Source organism: Salvelinus namaycush, chromosome 4, assembly GCF_016432855.1.
Source record: "Salvelinus namaycush isolate Seneca chromosome 4, SaNama_1.0, whole genome shotgun sequence".
NCBI classification, from domain to species: Eukaryota; Metazoa; Chordata; class Actinopteri; order Salmoniformes; family Salmonidae; genus Salvelinus; species Salvelinus namaycush.
Window position 1 is genome coordinate 49,249,199 of NC_052310.1, and position 12,578 is coordinate 49,261,776.

At 43.0% G+C, this 12,578-nt stretch overlaps 1 protein-coding gene across 1 annotated transcript in view; it reads left to right on the forward strand.

Annotated features, from left to right (window-relative positions):
* Positions 1-12,578, forward strand: part of LOC120045644 (phytanoyl-CoA hydroxylase-interacting protein-like) — a 35,920-nt gene that overhangs the window by 19,437 nt on the left and 3,905 nt on the right. The window contains exons 2-4 of the mRNA XM_038990560.1: positions 10,158-10,354; positions 11,490-11,664; positions 11,807-11,924. Coding sequence (XP_038846488.1) covers positions 10,158-10,354; positions 11,490-11,664; positions 11,807-11,924 — 490 coding nt within the window. The remainder of the gene's footprint in view (positions 1-10,157; positions 10,355-11,489; positions 11,665-11,806; positions 11,925-12,578) is intronic.

Below are 12,578 nucleotides of genomic sequence, written 5' to 3' on the forward strand. Positions count from 1 at the left end.
GTCACTCGTAAGATAAGGAGGTTGTAAGAGTGTGCTTAACTGTATTTCCATTTACTTTATAGTTCTCACGGAAGGTGATAATTCTGACTAAATCTACAGAATAAAGCCGCCAGTTAAAATCAAGGAACGGTTGTGCTCGTGGTTACTACATCAACAAATGCATACTATGCGATATAATCAAATCGTATTATTCACATGCGCCGAATACATACAGTAATTTTTTTTTAAACAAATAGAGCAGCAGTAAAATAACAGTAGCGAGGTTATATGCAGTTATCAGACAAGACAGGCAGGTCTATTATTTGGGGTTATGAAGAAATCCTAGACAGTGTAGCCTATCTTGTTGCACTTATGGGTCTCCTTACCTGGGCAGGGCCACCTCACGTGGGCTGGTATCCCCAGGTGGATAGAAATCCCCAATGGTGGACTTCACACCCCTCTGCCCATGACAGAACCTGAAGGTTTTAAGCCAGATTAATGGCTCCTCTTGCCTGATGGAGGTAGATAGGCAGCCTGGTCCATCTCTGCAGAGCCACTCACACCCCAACTGAGATCTTCAGTTTCTTGTTTGTAGTCGAACCCACAACTCTCCAAATACTCAACTAGTCTAAAGAAGGACAGTTTTATTGCTTCTTTAATCAGAACAACAGTTTCCAGCTGTGCTAACATAATTGCAAAAGGGTTTTCTAATGCTCAATTAGCCTTTTAAAATGATCAATTTGGATTAGCTAACAACGTGCCATTGGAACACAATAGTGATGGTTACTAAAAATGGGCCTCTGTACGCCTATGTAGATATTCCATAAAAAATCAGCCGTTTCCAGCTACAATTGTCATTTACAACATTAACAATGTCTACACTGTATTTCTGACCAATTTGATGTTATTTTAATGGACAAAAAAATAGCTTTTCTTTCAAAAACAAGGACATTTCTAAGTGACCCCAAACTTTTGAATGGTAGTGTATATAAAAAAACATCCGATTATATGAAGTGATCTATAACAGCGCATTGGTCCGCGGTGCTAGAAACAAGCTGTAAAATGCTCGGGAAAGACGAGAATATCATTGTTATGTTTCTTTGACATCGAGGCTGAGCCAAAACCTTCTATAGCCGAGGAGACAAACAATTGACTTGCTTGGGAAGTAATCTTATACTGTCACTATTCATTGATTAAGGTATTCACTTTCTGTACAATCGAATATGTTTAAACCCAGACAGCGTTTAGGGACAGGCCATACAAATTCTGAGTTAATGCCTAAACTTAACCTTAAACACTTCGGAATTTGATGTTTGGGTGAACGTTTAATTCTGACATGAGACTGTGAGAGGTTGTTGTTTTGGGAAACACTTGTGACCTCGGAAGAAGAGTAACCAGCTTACATTTTTCTGTGTCGGTAGGCCTAGGAGGCATTGGATAAATATGATAAGATGAACACAGGCCTATCTCTTGATCTATTCTTAGCCTGTAATTTCAGTAATTTGTGTGGTATTAAAAAGCTTATGCTAATATGTAGAATTGCATGACATTTAAATTTTTTCCTCGGAACTGCAAAAACGATGATAGATTCATTCAATGCTTTTACTATAAAATAGATCTTTCCACCTCTACTATTTTCCACCGTGGTCTGAAAACTCACAACCTTCTGGCCCGCAGCCATGTGCGCTATCAAAATTCCTGCGTTGCCATGTAATGCTTAAAGGACGAAGAACAGTTTCTAAAGAACAGTATCTAAAACTGCATCTCTAATTCTCTGGTCTGTCCAAGAAGTGAGCGTAAACAGTAGACGGTAGATATAGTGGAGGGTCACTTGTTTTTTTTTTTCAAGTGTTCAGAGAGGATTTTGGTAAAATATATTTTGCTGAAGGAAGGGCAATCCATTTGTAAACATATAAATGCAACCTGTAAAGTGTTCCTCCCGTGTTTCATGAGCTGAAGTAAAAGTTCCTGGAAATGTATTATTTCTCAAAATGTTTGTGCACACATTTGTTTACATCCCTGTTAGTGAGCATATCTGCTATGCCAAGATAATCCATCCACCTGGCCAGTGTGGCATATCAAGAAGCTGATTAAACAGCATTATCATTACACAGGTGCACCCTGTGCTGGGGACAATAAAAGGCCACTCTAAAATGTGCAGATCACACAACACATTGCCATCGATGTCTCAAGTTTTGACGGAGCGTGCAATTGGCATGCTGACTGCAGGAATGTACAACAGAGCTGTTGCCAGAGAATGTAATGTTAATTTCTCTACCATAAGCCACCTCCAACGTCATTTTAGAGAATTTGGCAATACGTCCAACCGGCCTCACAACCGCAGACCAAGTGTAACCATGCCAGCCCATCCGGCTTTTTCATCTGTGGGATCGTCTGAGACCAGCCACCTGCACAGCTAGTGAAACTATGTGTTTGCACAACTGAATCATTTCTGCACAAACTGTCAGAAGCCGTCTCAGGGAAGCTCATCTGCGTGCTCTTCGTCCTTACCAGGGTCTTGACCTGAGTGCAATTTGGCAACGTAACCGACTTCAGTGGGAAAATGCTCACCTTCGACGGCCGCTGGCACGTTGGAGAAGAATGCTCTTCACAGATGAATCCTGGTTTCAACTGTACCGGGCAGATGGCAGACATTGTGTATGGCGTTGTGTGGGCGAGCGATTTGCTGATGTCAACATTGTGTACAGAGTGCCCCCATGGTGGCGTTGGGGTTATGGTATGGGTAGGGTAGGCATAAGCTACGGACAATGAACATAATTGCATTTTATCAATGGCAATTTGAATGCACAGAGATACAGTAACGAGATCTTGAGGCCCATTGTCGTGCCATTTATCCACTGCTATCACCTCATATTTCAGCATGATAATGCACAACCCCATGTCTTAAGGATCTGTACACAATTCCTGGAAGCTAAAAATTCCCCAGTTCTTCCATGGCCTGCATACTCACCAGACATGTCACCCATTGAGCATGTTTGGGATGCTCTTGATCGACGTGTATGACAGAGTGTTCCAGTTGCCACCAATATCCAGCAACTTCGTACAGCCATTGAAGAAGAGTGGACACCATTCCACAGGCCACAATCAACAGCCTGATCAACTTTGTGTGAAGGTGATGTGTCATGCTGCATGAGGTACATAGTGGTCACACCAGGTACTGACTGGGCTTCTGATCCACGTCTACTTTTTGTGTGAACAACAGATGCATTTCTGTGAACAACAGATGCATATCTGTATTCCCGGTCATGTGAAATCCATAAATTAGGGCTTGGAAAGGTGGGCTGGCCTCTCCGTCCAGTTCTAAAATGATTTAGGACCTATTTAACCGGTCAATTGTTTTTTTTGTCACCCTTGGTGAACATAACTCAGAGAAAATAGATATCACATGTGGTGTTCCACAAGGTTAGATTTTGAGTCCGGTACTGTTCAGTTTATATGTGTTACCCCTTGGGAGCGTTATCAGAAAGCACGGCATTGATTTTCACTGCTACGCAGATGATACCCAACTTTGCATTTCTGTGTCATCAGAGGATTTTAGCTCCACAGATAAATTATACTGTAGTAGTGAGTTAAATACTTGGATGGTTCACAACTTCCTCCAGCTAAATCAAGACAAGACCGAGGTACTTAGTATTGGAGCCAAAGCACAGAGAAAATCTGGCTGCACATTTTAATTCACAGGCAATAAAGATAAAGCACCAGGTAAAAAACCTAGGTGTCATTTTAGATTCTGAACTCAATTTTGAATCACACATTAGGAATGTGACCAAAATATATTTCTATCTCAGGCTGATACAGAGAGACTCATCCATGCTTTTATTACTACTATAATGCTTTCGTGTCTGGTCTACCCAAGACGGCCATTGCTCAACTGCAAAACACACAGAATGCTGCAGCACGGGTACTGACCAAGACCAAACGAAGAGCACACATTACACCACATTACATAACGAAAGTTATGTACTCAGTAGGTCCCTCAGGTTCTCTGGCACTGGCCTTTTAATTATCCCAAAGCCTAGGACCAAGAGGCACGGAGGCAGCCTTTTGTTATTATGCCCTCAGCCTCTGGAATAGCATTAGCCTGTCAGAGAACCGGAGGGGGGGCGACTGTGGATATATTTAAAAGAGATCTTAAAACACACCTCTTTAGCTTTGCTTTTCCTTAGTGCTTTTTAGTCTTTCAGTTTTTATTGTTATTCTTTTGTTTTTTATCCTCTTTTGTTTGTTGGGTAGTAAATATTTCTATATGTATTTTCATAGTTTTTGTTTTTTCCTCTGAAGCGCATTTCATTGCATTCATGTTTGAAATGTGCTATATAAATAAAGCTTGATTTGATTATAATAAACAACGTGCACTCCCTTAGCTCTCTGGATCAATGTTATTGAATGCCAAAGTTTTTTGCTCAGAACATGATTGTGCCACAAGCTTGCTAGCTGCGGGGTAAATTACTGCACTTCTCATTAACAGCCTAGCTAATTCAAGTAGCTATGCAGATGTGTACCTGTGCAAGTGCTTCGATAGCGCATGGCTAGCTAGCTAACAGGCCCGAGCCATCTTTCTTCCAGCTCCCATTTCTCTCTATTTCTCAGGGGAGAGGGCCAGAGAGGGTAAAGAAGCTCCACAGACTGAAAATCGCATGAAAATGATCATGCATTTTGGCCTATTATTTGTCAGAAGGAAATACCCTACGTAATTTCATGGTTGACTACACAGTTGGTAGCCCATTTAGTCTAGCAAGTGTAAAATAATCTAATATGGCTAAGCAAGTACCTACCTACCTACTAGTATCACCCTCTTTGGAAACAAAGATATGATATTTTAACAAGCTGTGTGTGTCCCTTAGACATAGTTGACCATTTAGCACAGCTACAGTATCACAGTTCATTCTAGACCTAGGCCTAATAAATCAAATCAAATCAAATACAACAGGTGACGACCTTACAGTGAAATGCTTACTTACAAACCCTTAACCAACAATGCAGTTTTAAGAAAATACCCCCAGAAAAGTAAGAGATAAGAATAACACATAATTAAAGCGCAGCAGTAAATAACAATAGCGGGGCTATATACAGGGGGTACCGGTAAAGAGTCAATGTGCGAGGGAACCAGTGTCGAGGTAATTGAGGTAATATGTACATGTAGGGAGAGTTATTAAAGTGACTATGCATAGATAATAACAGAGTAGCATGAGCATATGGAGGGGGGGGGGGGGGCAATGCAAATAGTCTGGGTAGCCATTTGATTTGCTGTTCAGGAGTCTTATGGCTTGGGGGTAGAAGCTGTTTAGAAGCCTCTTGGACCTAGACTTGGCGCTCCGGTACCGCTTGCTGTGCGGTAGCGACAGTCTATGACTAGGGTGGCAGGAGTTTTTGACAATTTTTAGGGCCTTCCTCTGACACCGCCTGGTATAGAGGTCCTGGATGGCAGGGTCGGTAGTCATATAGGCAGGTTACCTTAGTGTTCTTGGGCACAGGGACTATGGTGGTCTGCTTGAAACATGTTGGTATTACAGACTCAGATGGGGAGAGGTTGAAAATGTCAGTGAAGACACTTGCCAGTTGGTCAGCACATGCTCGCAGTACACGTCCTGGTAATCCGTCTGGCCCTGCGGCCTGTTTAAAGGTCTTACTCCCATCGGCTGCAGAGAGTGTGATCACACAGTTGTCCGGAACAGCTGATGCTGTCATGCATGTTTCAGTGTTACTTGCCTCGAAGCGAGCATAGAAGTTATTTAGCTCGTCTGGTAGGCTCGTGTCACTGGGCAGCTCTCGGCTGTGCTTCCCTTTGTAGTCTGTAATAGTTTGCAAGCCCTGCCACATCCGACTAGCGTCGTAGCCGGTGTAGTACGATTCGATCTTAGTCCTGTATTGACGCTTTGCCTGCTTGATAGTTCGTCGGAGGGCATAGCGGGATTTCTTATAAGCTTGTAGGTTAGAGTCCCACTCCTTGAAAGCAGCAGCTCTACCCTTCTGGTCAGGGCATGTACGTACGGTCACTGTGGGGACAACGTCCTCGATGCACTTATTGATGAAGCCAGTGACTGATGTGGTGTTGTCCTCAATGCCATCGGAAGAATCCCGGGAACATATTCCAGTAGTGATGCACCGATATTACATTTTTGGCCGATACCGATATCTGATATTTTCCTTGCCAAAAAACCCAATACCGATAACTGATATAAAAAATATGTAGCGTCCTTTTAAGCATTCTAGTACAGTTAAATAGTTAACACACACACATGGACGCAGCGGTCTAAGGCACTGCATCTCAGTGCAAGAGGCGTCACTACAGTCTCGCGTTCGAATCCAGGCTGTGTCACATCCGGCCGTGATTGGGAGTCCCATAGGGCGGCGCACAATTGGCCCAGCGTCGTCCGGGGTAGGCCGTCATTGTAAATAAGAATTTGTTCTTAACTGACTTGCCTAGTTAAATAAAGGTTACACACACACACACACACACACACACACACACACACACACACACACACACACACACACACACACACACACACACACACACACACACACACACACACACCACACTGACCAAAATAAGGATTAGCCACAATAGTGGACTATGTGGTTAGCCTTTAAAATAAAAGTATGGCATAATTCTACTATTTGTATTTATTTGCATCACTGTCAATGACATACTTTTATTTTGAACGCAAACTGCATATTCCGCTATTGTGCCTAATCCGTATTGTGGCTAGCTTCACAACACATAACCCGGTCCGGTCGAGCCTCACTAGCCAGATGAAGCTAGCTGGCTGCTTATAATGTTAGCTTTGGGCAACAGGGTTAGGTAGCTGGCCAGCTATTTATCATGAACTGAAGTTACATTTCAATAGGCTAACAACAAGTGGCTAACCTAGCTAATACTTACTCACAAGGATTCCAAAATCATTGCTAAGAATAATGAAAATGACTGCAGTTTCTACTGGTCATTGTTTTCAAGCGGGTTGTATTGGGTCTAGCTAGGCACCAAGCTAAAGCTAGCTACCCCAGAAGTTGCGGTCGAACAAATTATGCTATATTACCAATGCGGTATTGTAAACACATCGTTTGTGGCTGTTGTTTGCTTGTTTGCAGACTTTTTTGTACAGCTTTGACAGTGCTACTGTATCTTTTTTGACACGCAAAGACCCAAACGTATATCTCTATTGCAATCTCTATTGCACTCCACACTGCCCTTTCACACCTGGACAAAAGGAACACCTATGTGAGAATGCTAGTCATTGACTACAGCTCAGCGTTCTACTTATCTATGCTTTAAGGAATGCGTTTGTATATGACCGTTCATTGTGTATCCCTCAACAAGTGTAGGTGAGCAGCCTATAGATAGGCTACAGTACATTTTCTGAAAGCACTCATGATCTTAGTCAATAGATGGATCAGGCATCTGTAACACAGCTGATGACCCAGGCCAATACAGAGCAGTCAGTCAGGCTGCAGTGACAGAGAAGAGTGAAGAATCAGTAGCAGCAAGGCTGATGTCAGCAGCCTCTCCCAAGAGGCAATAGAAAGTATAGGTTCAGAATCCTCGGATGACACAGATATGCAAAGTTGCGTTTCATCTGCGTAGCAGTGAAAATCAATGCTGTGCTTTCTGATAACGCTTCCAAGGGGTAACATATATTAAAAACTGAACAGTACCGGGCCCAAAATCTAACCTTGTGGAATGCCACGTGATATCTATTTTCTCTGAGTTATGTTATCCAAGGGTGACAAAACTCTTGACCGATTTTAAATAGGTCCTAAACCAATTTAGAACTGGACTGGAGGCCAACCCACCTCTCCAGTCTGTCCAGAAGGACAGGTCAACATTCACAAGGCCGCAGGGCCAGACGGATTACCAGGACGTGTACTCCCAGCATGCCCTGACCAACTGGCAGGTGTCTTCACTGACTTGTTCAACCTCTCCATGTTTGAGTCTGTAAGTGCCTTGCTGAAGGACACCAACAGATTTTTCACCTTGTTGGCTCAAGTATTCAAACCAGTGACTTCTGGCCCAACGCTATAACTGCTAGGCTACCTGCCACCCACTTTGCTACGTCTACAACCTGTTGCTACTTTACTCTACCTAGGGGCAGGTTCATTCATTTTGTTTGGTACTACTGTACATTCTTTCATTGAGCAGCTTAGGCAATAAGGAAAGGTGACCTCTCTGTGAGGTAAAGATCACTGTTCCTGTTAATCAGCTAAACACTCTTTAGGACAAAAGTGGGTGGGGCCTACAGGAAAAATAGACAATTGTTTCTACAAGGGTTATTGTGAGTTACACCCCTGTCACGTTCCTGACCTGTTTTCCCTTGTTTTTGTATTTGTTTAGTATGGTCAGGACGTGAGTTGGGGTGGACATTCTATGTTATGTGTTTCTATGTTGGGTTCATGTTTAATTAGCCTGATATGGTTCTCAATCAGGGGCAGGTGTTTTACGTTTCCTCTGATTGAGAACCATATTAAGGTAGGCTGTTCACACTGTTTGTTTGTGGGGGATTGTTTGCTGTGACTGTGTTTGTTCACCTCACGGTACTGTTTCGGTTCGTTCGTTCATTTGTTCCTGTGTCAGTGTTTGTACCACACGGGGCTGTTTCGTTTGTTAGTCTGTTCCTGTTCATTGCGTTCTTCGTTGTCTGTAAGTTCACATGTTCAGGTCTTGTAACGTCGTTTATTGTTTTGTAGTTTATGAAGTGTTTTTCGTCTTTATTAAATAAATTCGTTATGTCTTCACAACACGCTGCATATTGGTCCGATCCTTCTCGCCTCTCCTCGTCCGATGAGGAGGACGACTTAGACTGCCGTTACAACCCCCCTGCTTTCATTTGTCAAGGGAGTATGTTGTCCCAGTAGTGTGTCTAAGTTTTATTGTAATATGCTACTTTTCTGGAAAATATCTACTCTTCAACTGGCTTGGCAGAAGTTTGTTTAGCACAGAACAGACGACCTAGGTTGAAAGGTGGCCCTTGGCAGAAACACATTTATTCATGCCTAGTTCAATAACCTCAGTATAAATGATTAATTTGACATGATTGTAAATACTCCATATGAATGGTCAATCTAACATGGTGAAACTGTTTCACCCATGGTGTTTGTGTATAGGGAGAAAAACCTGACCCAATTTGTGGAAATACTCAATTATCATCCAGCCTCAGAGCTCATGGTCAGAGATAGGAGTTCCATGGTCTGCTGCTTTTCCCATTGTTTATTGTGTCCTGTGCATTAACCCAGAATTCCACATTCTTGCATCTAGTTATTGTATTTAGAGCTTGCACAGAAAACATATTGTTGCCATGCCAAGAGTGTTTCTTTTTTGTGTGTAGTGGATTCTAAGCTCATGGTCATGTTACAAAGCTCTTATTCACTCACTTGTTTTGGTGTATAGGGCTATTTGTATTTCTGTGGGTCTTGTGTGTGTGTGTGCGTGCGTGTGTGCGTGAGAGAGAGGGAGAGTGTGCACATGCACATCAAATCAAGTATTATTGGTCACATACACACAGTATTTAGCAGATGTTATTGTGGGTGTAGCGAAATTCTTGTGTTCCTAGCTCCAACAGTGCAGTAATATATAACAATACACACTAAAGAATGGAATTAAGAAATATAGAAGTATTTGTGTTATTACATTTTCATAAACACATAAACATAGCACCAAAAGGTGTCTGACAATACATTTAATTAGGAAATGATGAATTTGTCCAATCCTTGCCACGTACACCTGTGCTGGACTAGAACATGGTCTGACAGACCCTGACTGAAAGGCTTATCAAAGCACCTCTTACTTACATTTTCTTTGTGACTAAATTAAAATGTCCCCCATGAAAGAAATAAGCAAGGCTTTATTAAGAGATCCATCTGTGTGGGGTTGAGTCACGATAATCACCAGCGTTTGAAATATTTAATACTGTATGTGCTTGTAATCTGAAGGGATTGCAGCATTGCCATGACAACAGATACACGGTGGAGCTCCCTGCTTTATGGTAAGTGCTCCACAGAGCACAGAGGCAGCTGAGTGCTGGAAGTGCACCCTATAGTGCAGGGGACTGTAGGGCCAGCCATATCTGATGTATTTGGTGTCTCAAAAAAATAAACGTCAGTAGTTAAGTAAAATGTGAAAGCATTAAAGCCTAACCACTCCTTTTGTCCCTGTGCCACAGGTAATAAATCCCAGGACAGCGGCATCGTAGAGATGGAGGAGCTTCCTGTCCCTCAGAACATCAAGATCAGCAACATCACATGTGACTCTTTCAAGATTTGCTGGGACATGGAGCCCCGTGTCAAGGAGCGCATCACTCACTACTTCATTGACCTCAATAAGAAGGAGAACAAGAACTCCAACAAGTTCAAACACAAGGTAACCTATCACACAACGACAACAACTAGGCTATTTCAAAGGAATAGCTCAGACATTTCCTAATTCTGTAATACAATCAATCAATCAAATGTATTTTATAAAGCCCTTTTCACATCAGCATTTGTCACAAAGTGCTTTAGATACCTGGCCTAAACCCCCCAAAAAGTGAGCAATGCAGAGGCAGAAGCACAGTGGCTAGGGAAAAACTCCCTCGAGCAGGAAGTTGTCTATCAAATTATTTTTACATGATGAGGGAAGTCATTTAGTTAGAGCTAGAACACCAACCAGTATCTACCCACATCATAACCTTTCTACTCCAAACAAGAAGTGTATCAGGTGTAACCTTTTACCAGTGCTCAGAACTGACACTCCCACACACTCTCTAACACCAGATAGCCTTGTGTACTCTACTAGCAGACTTATCTCTGAGCAGTAACGATATCACATAACGCTAGCAGAGACTAATTGCACAAGATGGCTGCTGTTTCAGCCGTTAATCGAATGCATCTAATGTAAAATCTTACAGACCTATTTCATCAGTCTCCCAGCTCACATTATGGGTGTAGTGACCATAAAATCCCCCCTAAAGGAAGTGTTTTTCTTCCCATTCTCTGTGTGAATATAGACCGCATGCAGTTATTTTCATTACAGCATGCAGGGACGATGTTGTGCATTAATGTACTGCTGTTGTCGCTACACAGGGGCTGGTGTAATACTGCAGGGTGTGCAGGCCCAATCAATGTCCTGCAGCTAATGCATAGATGGAGGAGATAGGAAGTATAATACTAGGCTCCATAGTATACAGTGAATACATTTTGAGGACATGGGGATAAGGGAATGCTACAGTCAATACATGTGTCGTTTGAGCAGTTTAACACTGAGAGGTGTATTTATGCTGAGTTTCTGTTTTGGTGTGTATGTGGCATTAAAGTGTATATATATATATATATATATATATATATATATATATATATATATATATATATATAATAAGGAGGCCCCTACTGCCATTGATACATATGATATGTTGCTTGTGCAGCTGAACAGTGAACAATGTGTTAATGCAGAGTTTGTGTGTAGAGTTGTAAGCTTTGTGTATGTTAGGTGTAAGCACTCTGTCTGTGTCCCCGTCCAGGATGTCCCCACTAAGCTGGTGGCGAAGGCGGTTCCTCTGCCCATGACGGTGAGGGGTCACTGGTTCCTCAGCCCGCGTACAGAGTACACTGTGGCCGTCCAGACAGCTTCCAAACAGACTGACGGAGACTACGCTGTGTCAGAGTGGAGCGAGATCATAGAGTTCACCACTGCCGGTGAGGCAAGGAGCAGAAGAGGGGCAGGGAAACAAAGCTTTTTGATATTTTCTCTATCCCTAAAACCTTCTGCCTTTTATATGATGGACATGCTATATTCTCTTATATTTGTCTAATGGCTAATCCGAACCCCTGTTTCCAGATTATTCCACAGTACATCTAACCCAACTGCTGGAGAAGGCTGAGGTCATCGCAGGGAGGATGCTGCGCTTCTCTGTGTTCTACAGGAACCAGAACAAAGAGTACTTTGACCAGGCCAGGTACGTATGTCTGCACAACAACCAGAAAATGTATTCTGATGTCCACATTTCAAGTGGAATCACGTAATATGGAGATAAATAGGGCTGCACATGATCTTTGCTAATACCGCCTTCCCTTTCAACTGAAATGGTCATATGCTTTCTTCAAAGCTCAAGGGAAAGGGTCCAGATGTTATGGTTTGAAGCCTTTTTTATATGCTCAGATCTGCATGTGCAGGGTCCTCCCGAGTGGCACAGCGGTCTAAGGCACTGCATCGCAGTGCTTGAGGCGTCACTACAGACACGGGTTTGATCCCAGTCTGTGTCACAGCCGGCTGTGACCGGGAGACCCATGAGGCGGTGCACAATTGGCCCAGTGTCGTCCAGGATAGGGGAGGGTTTGGCCGGCCGGGATTTCCTTGTCTCATCTCACTCTAGTGAGTCCTTGTGGTGGGCTGAGCGCCTGCTAGCTGACTTCGGTCGCCAGCTGGCTTCCGGGTTAAGCGAGCAGTGTGTCAAGAAGCTGTGCAGCTTGGCAGGGTTGTGTTTCGGAGGACCCATGGCTTTCGACCTTCGCCTCTCCCGAGTCCGTAGGGGAGTTGCAGTGATGGGACAAGACTGTAACTACCAATTGGGAAGAAAAAGGGGTAGAAGTACAACAATAAAAAATATCTG